The 12,157-nt window shown below is 33.3% G+C and overlaps 2 protein-coding genes across 2 annotated transcripts; one reads left to right on the plus strand and one right to left on the minus strand.

Moving 5' to 3' along the window:
* Positions 1 to 216: 216 nt before the first annotated feature.
* LOC132066679 (CLAVATA3/ESR (CLE)-related protein 25) lies at positions 217 to 2,588 on the plus strand. Its single transcript, XM_059459928.1, has 2 exons — positions 217 to 644; positions 2,418 to 2,588. The coding sequence occupies exons 1-2, from the start codon at positions 421 to 423 to the stop codon at positions 2,482 to 2,484; spliced, it is 291 nt and encodes a 96-aa protein (XP_059315911.1). The 5' UTR covers positions 217 to 420; the 3' UTR covers positions 2,485 to 2,588.
* A 3,478-nt stretch (positions 2,589 to 6,066) lies between these two features.
* LOC132066096 (uncharacterized) lies at positions 6,067 to 10,599 on the minus strand. Its single transcript, XM_059459482.1, has 4 exons — positions 10,215 to 10,599; positions 9,870 to 10,063; positions 9,659 to 9,772; positions 6,067 to 6,226 (listed from the first exon to the last, which is right to left on the minus strand). Exons 2-4 carry the CDS (start codon positions 9,899 to 9,901, stop codon positions 6,067 to 6,069), a joined length of 306 nt encoding a protein of 101 aa, XP_059315465.1. The 5' UTR covers positions 9,902 to 10,063; positions 10,215 to 10,599.
* Between the last annotated feature and the right edge of the window lie 1,558 nt (positions 10,600 to 12,157).

The raw sequence follows: 12,157 nt of genomic DNA on the forward strand, positions 1-12,157 counted from the left end.
ATTTTTGCAATTATGAGTTCAAAATTTCGTATTTAATTTGTTAAAATTTTAGTGATTTCCTTCGTATATAATTATTTTTGGTTTAAAAATACTGAATTCAGTTGAATGTGTTGAAATTACCCCGGTCCTCACCCCACCACACCACACCCCTCTCCCTCTAGCTTCGAGAAAGTAACAGAATCACTCCAACCTATAAAGAAAACCAACTACCCCTAGCCCATGGACTAAAATCGAAATCCAAAGCCAAACATAATACTTTGGCTTCTCTTTTCTTTGCCTAACAAAAATTCTTGATTCCTTCAATATTTCTCAATTACTTCCCTTCTCTTAATTCACAAGAAATCCCATTTGTGAAACATCACTAGTTTGATTTTCTTCTTCCCTCAATAAAGGGTAAGAAGTTTAATTTCAAACGTTCATATGGATAATATTAGAAAGTTCTCTAAGGGGTTGTTGGGGTTTTTGGTGCTTCTAGGATTTGTTTGGTTAGTGTTGGTTGGAGTATTTGAAAATGGAGGAACAAGGCTTATAAAGAATAGCAAACTTATGAAAACACACAAGAGAAGTAGCGTTCATCCAAAGATAGAGTTCAACTTCGTGAGTAAAAGAAGAGTTCCTAATGGTCCTGACCCAATCCACAACAGGTTTGTCTTTAATTTCTTTCTGCAGCTTTCTACTTAATTTTGTCTCCTTCATACTCATGTTATGCAAATAATTACTAACATACATATATACTCTCATATTAGAGATATTAACTTGTATAAATCATGTCTTATATAGTTATAAGGATTTACGTTATATTCACCGATCTTGTATATATTTTTACACTATCAATGTAGTTTAACATATTTAGTAGGTAAAAAACTATACCATTTTTCTAAATTACCTATCAATATTAATTATGAAGAGTTAAATGTACGTAATTGCATGTCTTTTAAATGATCTGATTTTATAGATATTTTTTATATGATCGTCTAATGGCCATTTGATTTTAATTGATGTTTTTAAAAGTTTGAGTTACTTCAACATGTAACTTTCATTGATTATCAACTATAATAACTAAATTTGATGGTTTAATAATATAAGGAACGTAACTCTCGTCAAAGCTATACATGGTTCTAATAATTTCTCTTCATGCCATTTTTTTTTTTTTTTTGGGTGGTGGTATAATTCACTTGCTTTGAATTTGGTTAATTAATTCTATATATCTCCCACCCAAAAGAAAAAGATTTAATTGAACTTTTTTATGAGGGCAAACTAACAATTTTAAATTCGTTTTTAGATATTTATTCCACTTGTATATTTTACGTTGAGCCCATAAAAAAAAAGTATTTTAGGTTGAGGCAAAAGTAGTAGGGTTTGCATGCTTAACTGTTACATCAACTCCTACTTTTAGATTCTGTTCAAAGTTTTAGTTTACTGAAGTTGTGTAACTTTACGTTTATGAATAAAATAAATTTAGAGAAGAAAAAGCATCTGCGTTGTGTTGTCTTTCACTTTATTCTCTTACTATTATAAATGAAGCTTAATTATCAAAGCCTAATTAACCTGTCATTTTGTTCTCTCTGCAATTTACGAGGCTCTTAACCTTTTCATAACATCTCTTTTTTTCCCTTTTGCTTTCTTTTTCTCCTTTATCAGTACTTTCATTAAATTCCATTACCACTAAAGGTCTCATCACTATAGATGCAAATCATATAAACATCTTTATCTAGCAATTGTTTACTGCACTGAAGATTTCACCTTACATGCTCTGTTATCAAAAGAATATTTTCTTAAAGAATTTAATCCGTAACAAAATTAAATTGTTAGATTCTTTTTTTCAAAGCCAAGTATATGGAAGTCTTTTTCCTAATAATGGGTGACATTGAGAATGACACTTAGAATTTTTGTCTACTCCAATAGCTAATACCATATTAAACTATGTATCTAACTCATCAAAAAGCTTAAATATTTAGAGGGGACACATTTTATTTACTAAATTATCATTCAAAATTACACACTGACAATATATAATATTTTTTACAATAAAAAATCATCTAAAATATAATTACGGCTAGCTGCAGCCCATGATAGGTGTAACGAGTCTAACTTCTACTACACAATATAATTTACAGTATCAAGTTAGTTAAAGATGTAATAATCAAGTTACTTAAAGATATAATTGTAGGTAACTGTCTATAATAAGTGAGAATTGAAAAACAAGGCAGATATTAATTTACAATAACTGGTTAGATTACGTTGATAGAGTGAAAACGTTGATAGAGTGAAAGTTCTTACACTGCTATTGTCTATGATATACTAAGTCAAATCCTTTTTAATAATTAAAATATAATTTCTGTGTAAATCAATTATAAACAAATCAATAGTGTGAATCTATGCTTGAAACTGAATTTATTTACTTTAATTTTCAACAGAAGAGCGAGGAGTTCTCGTCGGCCACCAGGTCAAGCTTCCAAAGGAAAGCTCAACATTAAGCCATGAACAACTTAGGACAAAGATAAGGCTTGTGAGATGTTTTTTTTTTGTTTTCTTTTTCTTAATCTTGTATGTAATTGTTGAAAAAGGGAAGTCTATACATATTGTCAGATGAATGTTCAGAAATCCCAGCAGCTTGTAACATTTTTTAACTAAAAAAAAAAAAAAAAAATTAGATGTGAGAAGAGGAATATTGAGGAGAGCTAGTTTCTTTTTCTTACAAGGAACTTCAAGAACAAAGAATTATAAGTATATCTTCTTGGGTAAAGAATCCAATATTAAATCCCTAACACCACCACATTGGGGTGGAATTAGCGGCGTACGCAAGATTTTACGTCAAAATTGAGCGAGTAGGTGAATTTGATTTTGAGGTTGTGAGTTTAGTAAGGCTTTATTTCTGTCCCAGAAACCGTTGTTTACTTTGTATTATTTTTAAATGATATAATTTTTTTTCAAAGTAGTATGTGCATATATATATATATATATATATATATATATATATATATAATTAAAAAAATCGACGAAAAGGTATTGGATGACAATTTGAAGCAAGAAACGGGATATTATAGAGTGGAGTACCTAGTTGTTTGGGATGGATGGGAGAGAAACATGTGAAACTTTTGATGGATTGTGAGAAAAAGAAAACGAAACAATTTAAGAGAATTAAGAAGAAAAGATAATGAAGAATGTTTAACAGGAACTGCATGCCTTAGCAGCCATGCATTTTATATGAGTACGAATCTCATGTCAATCTTGTCAAATTTTTAGTACCTTTTGCTTGTAAATAAAGGAACTTTAATTTAAAGGAACTTTAATTTTTATTGCACTTATTGATTTACTTAAGAAGTGGCATGTGTTCCAAAATAGAAAAGCAAATGCACTATTTTGCATCTACTTTTGAGAGGGAAAAAAAGGCTTTTTTTTGTGCGGATTGTCCGTCAAAAGCACTGGTGTTTAATTTTTGGCCCTCAAATTGGTGGTCTTTAATTTTTGTCCTTTAATACTCAGGTTACGGTTCGAATTCCAATTTCAAAAAAAAAAAAAAATAGCAAGACAGAGGTTTGGATTCGCAGGCAGAATTTTGATGCAATACTCTGCCTTAAGGCAGAATTGCCTTCAAAATTCTGCCTTTTGAATCCAAAATCTACCTTGAGAATTTTTTTTGTCTTTTGACTGAGCAGAGATTCGAACCCGAAATTAAGTGATTTTTAGCGAAGGGCAAAAATTAAAAAATTCAAATTTGAGGGACAAAAATTAAAGACCACCCAAAATAAGGGCATTCGCGAATTTCCCAAAAAAGGGATTAAAAGTGTGCACACTAGCCACTTTTCAGTCATTTTTTTTTTTAAAATAACCATTATTATGAAGTTTCAAATTTTACAGGTGAAATTCCATGACATATTCTGGAGCTTCACTAGTAGAATTTGAAATTGCCACGAAATTTCACTAATGGAAATTGGAACTACATGATATTGGTTAATTTCAATTATTTCAAAGTTGAGAAGTGACAATTTGCGAATTTTACCTGAAAAAGAAGTAAAAGGAAAAGTTTTGTTAGTCCTTTTCATTAGATTCTTTAGTGGGGGGTGTGAACACTGTTTTGGTCTTTGGTCCATTCAAACTTGTTGCAAAACCAGCAGATACATTCCATGATTCTCGAGCATGGCAATCAAAATTTATAACTTTAAAAGATAAATTAAACAGAAAAGGAAACTAAAGGCATGTAAAGACCAAGATGGTACTCTTTTCAAAGTACAAAGTGAAAGACAAATTAGGCTCTCTAGTTTTGCTTTTTCATCCAAGGCCTCTTTGCTTTAAATTTCTCCTTTTAACATTTATTGGACTGATAGTAAGCAAAGAAGAATTGGTCTAAAGTTTGGAGATTCAAGTTGGGGCAATTGCCTAAAAGGGTTAAAAAGGGTTAGAGATATTCAGCTGGAATCATTGGGCCACCACATGTGATTTTCTACCCTTTTTTTTTTTAAACATTTATATATAGATAAGATAGTATCAATTTATCTGTATTATCTATATAGTCGGGATGAAGTTTTCTATTCCCAGACCACGCTGTTTGCACCAATCAAATGAAGACGCAAGACAGTTACAATCCTATATATTGTAGCACAAAAAACTACATTGGCATTTAAGTCGAAAAAAAAAATATTTCCTTAAAGATATTTCAGTAATCTATCATGTGATTCTTCATGAAACACAGAATTTTTCAATCTTACCACTAACTTACCGGTATACAAAAGTGATAAAAAGAAAGGAAAAGGAATAAATAGATTGAGATTGGAGTTTTCGGGTCATGAACAATGGAGCCGGACGAAATGAGCAAATAGCTACTTAAGATTAGTCATCATTTTAAAATTAATTAACATTTAGCTATTCTTCAATGCCTACTCAAAATATGAAAAAACTCTAGCATAGTGTGTTGAAGTAAAACTCCATCATACTATACTAGAGTTTGAAAATTCCATATAGGTGAAACTTTAGCACTGTGTACTGGAGTTCAAAAGTTTTATAGGTGAACTCCTTCCATCCAGCCGAAATAATTCAATTCACTCGAAAGGAGAAAAGCGTCTAGCAGCCCAGAATATTGTGCTGGTGTTCGAACCAAATGTCTAGAGTTCAAAACTCATTACATGCTGCGGTTTTTTTGAACCTCTCCACTTCAAGAAATCCTCTTTTTCTACAGAGAACGCTCTTCGTATCGTAAGTCTGTCCAAACTGTTAAATTTTGTTGCAGTATCCGGGCATTTCGCGGTCATCACATATTTTGAATTGGATTTGAAGTTTTGGTTATGGCTATCAAATGAAGAAGAAGACGGTGGCTAAGGTCTTTAACACGCTAAGGTCTTTAACATTGTAAAGGTTATGAAGAATGAATACAAGAGGGGTATTATTCACAACTTGGGCCTCTGAATATTTTTTCATTATTGGGCCAAGTACTGGGTTGAACCAATTTGCCAACTATCAGATGGAAATGAAAGATAAGGACCCAAAGCCTATGCAAAACATAACAACTGTACATATACATTGTAGTGATTTTATTTTCTGTAATTATTGCTAGTTTGTTAGAGGTTTAGCAAAATGGAAAATAGACAAGTGTCATTTTTGTTATGGAGAAGATGCTCCCATACTTGTATAAATATAGGACCATGTACATATTTAAATACATCAATCAAAGCAAGAAAGTTTTATTTACATTGTTCTTCTTTCAATTTCCACGTAGGTATCGCAGCAAAAAGCTTAAAAAGCAGCTTAACTTCGCAGTTTTTTTTTTTTTTTTTTTTTTTTTTTTACATCTTGCATCTCTATTTACTTGCTTTACATTTCCTGCTATGTCTAATTTACCAGAAAATATAAATGAAAACAACAAACAACAGCAGAAACCACCATAGTTAGTGATGCTGTTGATTCTGTTGGAATTGCTACAAAAAATGTAGTAGATTCTAGTCATCCTTTCTACATCCATCCCTCGAATTATCCAGGGATGAGTCTTGTTTCCACTGTGTTTGATGGAAGAGGATATGGTGGCTGGAGAAGAGCAGTCATCATAGCCCTTTCACCCAAGAAAGTTAGGATTCAATTTATGCATCGGGTCGTTCCTACATCTGATTCATCACTTCTGAAAGCTTGGATCAAATGTAATGACATGGTTTTGTCATGGCTCCTTAATTCACTCTCTAAGGAGATTGCTGAAAGTGTCTTGTACTTAGTCAGTGCCAAAAGCCTCTGGAAAGACCTGGAAGACAGATTTTATTACGCATCTGGTGCTAAACTATTTCAATTACAAAAGGAACTCAGTGCTGTTGTTCAAGGAAATACTAGCATTTCAACTTATTTCATTAAAATGAAGAGTTTGTGAGATGAACTAGATGCCCTTAACACCTTTTCTAGTTGCTCTTGTGAGTGTATTTGTGGTGCAAAGAAGAAAAGTGTCAAGGCTCATGAAGATGAAAGACTACTTCAGTTCTTAATGGGATTAAATGATACATTCATAGGGGTTAGAAGCAATATTCTTATGTCTTCTCCCCTACCCAGTATTGGTCTTACTCACTTATTGTCCAAGATAAAAAAAAAAAAAAAGAAAAAAAAAAAAGAGAAATTCATGCTAATCCTATTTATCCAAGAAATGCAGCAGCTTTAATGACCAACAGTTCAACAATAAGAAAGTTTACAAAAGAGCAATTATGATGTTAAGAAGAACTCTCTATTCTGCAACTAATGCAAAAAGACAGGACACACTATTGACAAATGCTACAGGCTGAATGGTTTCCCAGAGGATTTCAAGTTTAACAAACCAAAGAAATATCAAGGAATGGCACAATCTAACAATAGAAATATCAAGGAATGGCACAATCTAACAATGTTCTTGCCTCAGTGGAGGATAGCCAATAGGAGAATGACATAGGTTCAGAAATGAAGTCTCTCAGTTAAGAAAATATTTCACAACTCCTACAATTGTTGCAGAAAATGAATCAGAATGCTGCTGGACCATCTAATGTCTCTGCAAATCTGAGTTGTGCTGGTATGGTGAAATTCTTTAACACTTTTTCTTGTCTCTTCCATATTAATAGTGATTCTTGGATACTAGATAGTGGAGCAACTGAGCATATGACATTTGGTAAAAGTTTTTTCCTATCCATTAAACCTCTTCCTAAAACTATTATGGTAAACCTGTCTAATTCACAACAAGTAAAAGTTACTCATTCAGGATCTGTTTTACTCTTATCCAACTTAATTTTACACAATGTTCTCTATATTCCTTCTTTTAGGTTCATCTTCTATCTGTAAACAAGTTGTGCAAACAACTTCAATCAAATTTGGTTTTCACTCCTAACACTTGTTTCATGTTACAGGGCCCTTTAATAAGTAGCTCTCTAGTTCTTGGTGAACAACAAGGAGGTCTATACATTTTAAAGCAGAGTCAGGCAACAGTTTCTACAAAGAGTCTACCACAAAACAATCCTGATCAGCCAGCAGTTTCTACAAAGAGTCTACCACAAAACAATGCCGATAGTCTATCTTTTAATTCAGCTCATGTATTTACTTCTTGTTTTAGTTTATTTGATTCCAATGTAAAAGAAAGGCTATGGCATTACAGACTAGGTCACATGCCATTAAGGAATATGAAGAAAATTGTCTCAGATTCTGTTTCTTCCTCTTGCAAATTTTCTTCTCCTTATGTTATTTGTCCAATGGCCAGACAGGTTAAATTACCTTTTCCTACAAGCACTATTTCCACCAAAGATAATTTTGAGCTAATACATGTAGATACATAGGGACCATATAAAATAATGACTCATGATGGTTTTAAGTATTTTGTGACAATAGTTGATGATTTTAGTAGAGCCATATGGACTCATTTAATTAGTACAAAGTCCAATGCCTTTTCTATCATTCAATCCTTTCTTTCAATGGTGGAAACACAATTTAACACTAAAGTAAAGATTATAAGGTCAGATAATGCCTTTGAGTTAGGCAGTGGCAAGATTCAATCAAATTTTCTCATTTCCAAAGGAATACTTCACCAAACAACCTGTCCCTTTACTCCGCAACAAAATGGAGTTGTGGAAAGAAAACACTAGCAGTTATTGGAGACATCAAGAGCTTTATCGTATCAGTCACATCTTCTTATTACCTATTGGGGGGAATGCCTATTGACAACTACTTATCTTATAAATAGATATCCCTCCAGAATACTGAACTATAAAACACCTTTTGAACTATTATTTCACACTAAGCCCTCATATTCTAACCTTAAGTGCTTTGGGTGTTTATGCGTTGTTTCTACTTCACCTAGTCATAGAACTAAATTTGACCCTAGAGCTTTGCCTTGTGTATTTGTAGGATATCCCTATGGGAAGAAGGGATGTAAAGTTTTGATCCTCAAAACCAAAAGAATTCAAGTATCAAAGGATGTAGTGTTTCATGAGGAATATTTTCCTTTTTCTTCTTACAGTTCCCAACCTACTACAATCTTTTCTTCTCCACAAAATGACATGTCTGAAAATCCTACCCCTGATGATCCTTTCTCTGATTCTCTTCATCCTAAATTTCCTTCTAACACATAAATTTCCTTCTAACACAGATAAAGTTTCTAATCCTAGCTGTTCTAATACAAGTGATCCTTTCTCTCATTCACCTAGTCAAAACATTTCATCTTAGATAAATGAAAATCCTATTCCTTCTTCTCCCTCTCATCCAAATGAACCTTTGTCACTTGTTTCTAACTCACCTTCCACTAGCTTACCTCATCTTAGTCCTGATCCTTCTCCTCATTCATAACCTTTCATCAAAACCATTCTTAGGCAAACATCTAGAACTCATAAAAGACCAGCTTATCTAGATGACTATATTTGTAATGCCCTGCAACTTACAGATGTTAGTACTACTTGTTTTCTCAGTCCTGTTACTCCTAATTCTCTTCCTTTTAACAACTTGTCTTCTGAAAATCAAATGATACTCAACTCTGTTTCTAGTATGCAAGAACCTATTAATTATGTTCAGGCAGCACATCACCCTGGATGGCAGGAGGCTATGGACAAGGAAATTGCAGCATTAGAATTGAACAAAACATGGGAGGTTGTTTTACTACCTACAGGTAAAAAGACTCTACCATCTGAGTGGGTGTATAAAGTTAAGCAACATTCTGATGGAAGCATTGAAAGACTTAAAGCTAGATTGGTTGTAAGAGGTGATATACAAAAGAAAGGTGTGGATTACAATGAGACATTTTCACCAGTGGTAAAAATGACCACTATCAGGTGTATCTTAACTACAGCTCTTAAGAAAGGATGGGGCCTTTTCCAATTAGATATAAATAATACCTTTTTACATGGTGAGCTTGATAAGGAGGTTTACATGAAGTTTCCACCTGGAACTTCACCTCCATCACCAAACCATGTCTATTTGCTTAAAAAGCCCCTTTATGGACTTAAACAAGCATCTCGACAATTGTATTCTAAGCTCACATCAGCTCTTAATTTTAAAGGTTTTAGACTTTTACTAAATGACTACTCTTTATTTGTGAAAAAGACAAACAATTCTATCTCTATTGTGTGCTTGATGTACGTGGATGACATACTACTAATAGGCAATGATGAATCAGAGTTACATTCACTCAAGATATTTTTGGATGAGGAATTCAAGATCAAGGACCTTGGATACTTACATTTTTTCCTTAGTATGGAAGTTGTTCGAGAACATCAAGGCCTGATCCTTTCTCAAAGGAAGTTCATTCTCGAATTGCTCCAAGAGTTTGACTTTCTTCATCTTTCTCCAGTATCTGCACCATTGGATCCAACAATTAAATTGGTTGCTTAATAAGGAACTCCTATCAAAGATCCTACTTTCTATCGACACTTATTGGGAAACTAAATTACCTCACACATACAAGGCCTGATCTATCCTTCATAGTCCAACATCTTAGTCAGTATATGCAGGACCCTCGAGAACCTCATTTGACTGCTGCTTTGCGAGGGTTACGGTATTTGTTGAAGGATCCTGTCCTGGGTCTGTTTACGTCTACAACATCTTGCTTCAAGTTGATGGCTTTTTGTGATTCCGACTGGGTCACCTGTCCAGATACACGAAAATCTGTTAGTGGTTACTATATTTCTCTTGGTTCTTCCCCCCATTTCATGGAAATCCAAAAAGCAGACTTCTATATCTCTCAGTTCTACCGAAGCAGAGTATAGGTCTATGAGAAGAGTAGTAGCAGAGCTTACCTGGTTAGTACGCTTGTTTGATGATCTATCTATCGATCCCTATTTCGTTGTCCGTTCCACTCCATTCTGATAGCATCGCCGCCATTCACATTGCGAAAACCCCTCTTTTTCATGAACGAACAAAACATGTCGAAATCGACTATCATTTTGTTCGTCAACAGTATCTCGCAGGGTTAATTTCACTCTCCTATGTCAAATCTTCCTCACAACTCGCAGATCTATTTACCAAGTCACTCACCGGTCCTATTCATCATAATCTTTTGGGCAAGTTGGGTGTTTGTTCCTCCCCTCCAACTTGAAGGGAAGGGGGGTGTTACGGTATTTGGGCATTTCACTGTCATCACATAATTTGAATTGGATTTGAAGTTTTGGTTATGACTATCAAATGAAGAAGAAGACGGTGGCTAAGGTCTTTAACACGCTAAAGGTTATGAAGAATGAATACAAGAGGGATATTATTCACAACTTGGGCCTCTGAATATTTTTTTCATTATTGGGCCAAGTACTGGGCTGAACCAATCTGCCAACTATCAAATGGAAATGAAAGATAAAGGCCCAAAGCCTACGCAAAACATAACAACTGTACATATACATTGTATTGATTTTATTTTCTGTAATTATTGCTAGTTTGTCAGAGGTTTAGCAAATAGAAAATAGACAAGTGTCATTTCTGTTATGGAGAAGATGCTCCCATACTTGTATAAATATAAGCCCATGTACAGATTTAAATTCATCAATCAAAGCAAGAAAGTTATATTTACATTGTTCTTCTTTTAATTTCCACAAATTTGCGAGCAATGGAAATGTCAAAACAACTTAAAAAGCTGATAAGAGTGGCATTCATATGTAATGAAATTCATCTTAACCTATGTTAAACTTATTTTAGCTAATTAAGCTGCAAGACCATGGACAGAGACGAAGCATTTAATATATACACGTTTATAAAATTTTATTTGAATTTTCTGTATACATCATACGTGTAGTCTGATTCTTGGACTCTCCTTTTATATACTGGATTCACTTCTGGCTATGAACGGTTGAGTTTCCCACATGTTTATGGATTGGGCGGTAGAAATTATCTATTTAGTGGACTCACGAATCTAATATAATTGTACATAGATATGCTATTAATTAAAGACGCTCATTTTTCTTATCTAATAAAGTGTTATTTTTATGGGCTATATATAAATCTTATGTTATAAGGTATGAATTTTATATGCGTAGAAACCTAGTTAACTCTTCAGTTATAATTAATGGGTTCATAACTGAAGAGTTACACCTCTACTTCTGAAAGGTTACATCCGAAGAATTATGTCTCTTTTCAAGAAAGTGCGCTATTATATATATTAGTTGTGGTCACCTAAGTACGTTACCAATTCTTTCCTCTCTAAATTAAGAGAAGTGTCATAAAGAAAATAACAAGCTTTCGAAGATTATTCCTTTTATCGATTCTTACAATGGACGAAAGATAAGTGTCTTTACTATTCTTCTAGATTTTTGTTGATGTCTAATGATTTACCTGAGATCTTATGTTGAGTATATAAAATTTTCCAACAAGTGGTATCAGCGCATGGTCTTGTTAGATCATTAGACGTGATTTTGAGTACTTTCGGGCCAAGTATAGATATAAAAATATTGCATTTTTTCCCAATAACCGGAAGAATCTTTCGGCTGCGTATTTTTTTCAAGTTCTTTATGTGCAGAAATCATTTCCTTTTAATTCTTCTTGTCGTTTTCTTTCGTTATATGTGGAAAGAAAAAAAAGAAAAAAAATCTACACTTCCACTTGTGTAATGGCATGAGATTGGGTTTTGAGATTTTGTTAAACTACTATCAATTTTCTTCATTATTGTGAGCAATTTTTTGTTGAAGATTGTTCGATATGTTTTTTTTTATATATATAATTTCTGGACAGTTGGGAATATACTGCTAACATATATCCC

The sequence above is a fragment of the Lycium ferocissimum genome, chromosome 8 (assembly GCF_029784015.1).
Source record: "Lycium ferocissimum isolate CSIRO_LF1 chromosome 8, AGI_CSIRO_Lferr_CH_V1, whole genome shotgun sequence".
Taxonomy (NCBI): domain Eukaryota; kingdom Viridiplantae; phylum Streptophyta; class Magnoliopsida; order Solanales; family Solanaceae; genus Lycium; species Lycium ferocissimum.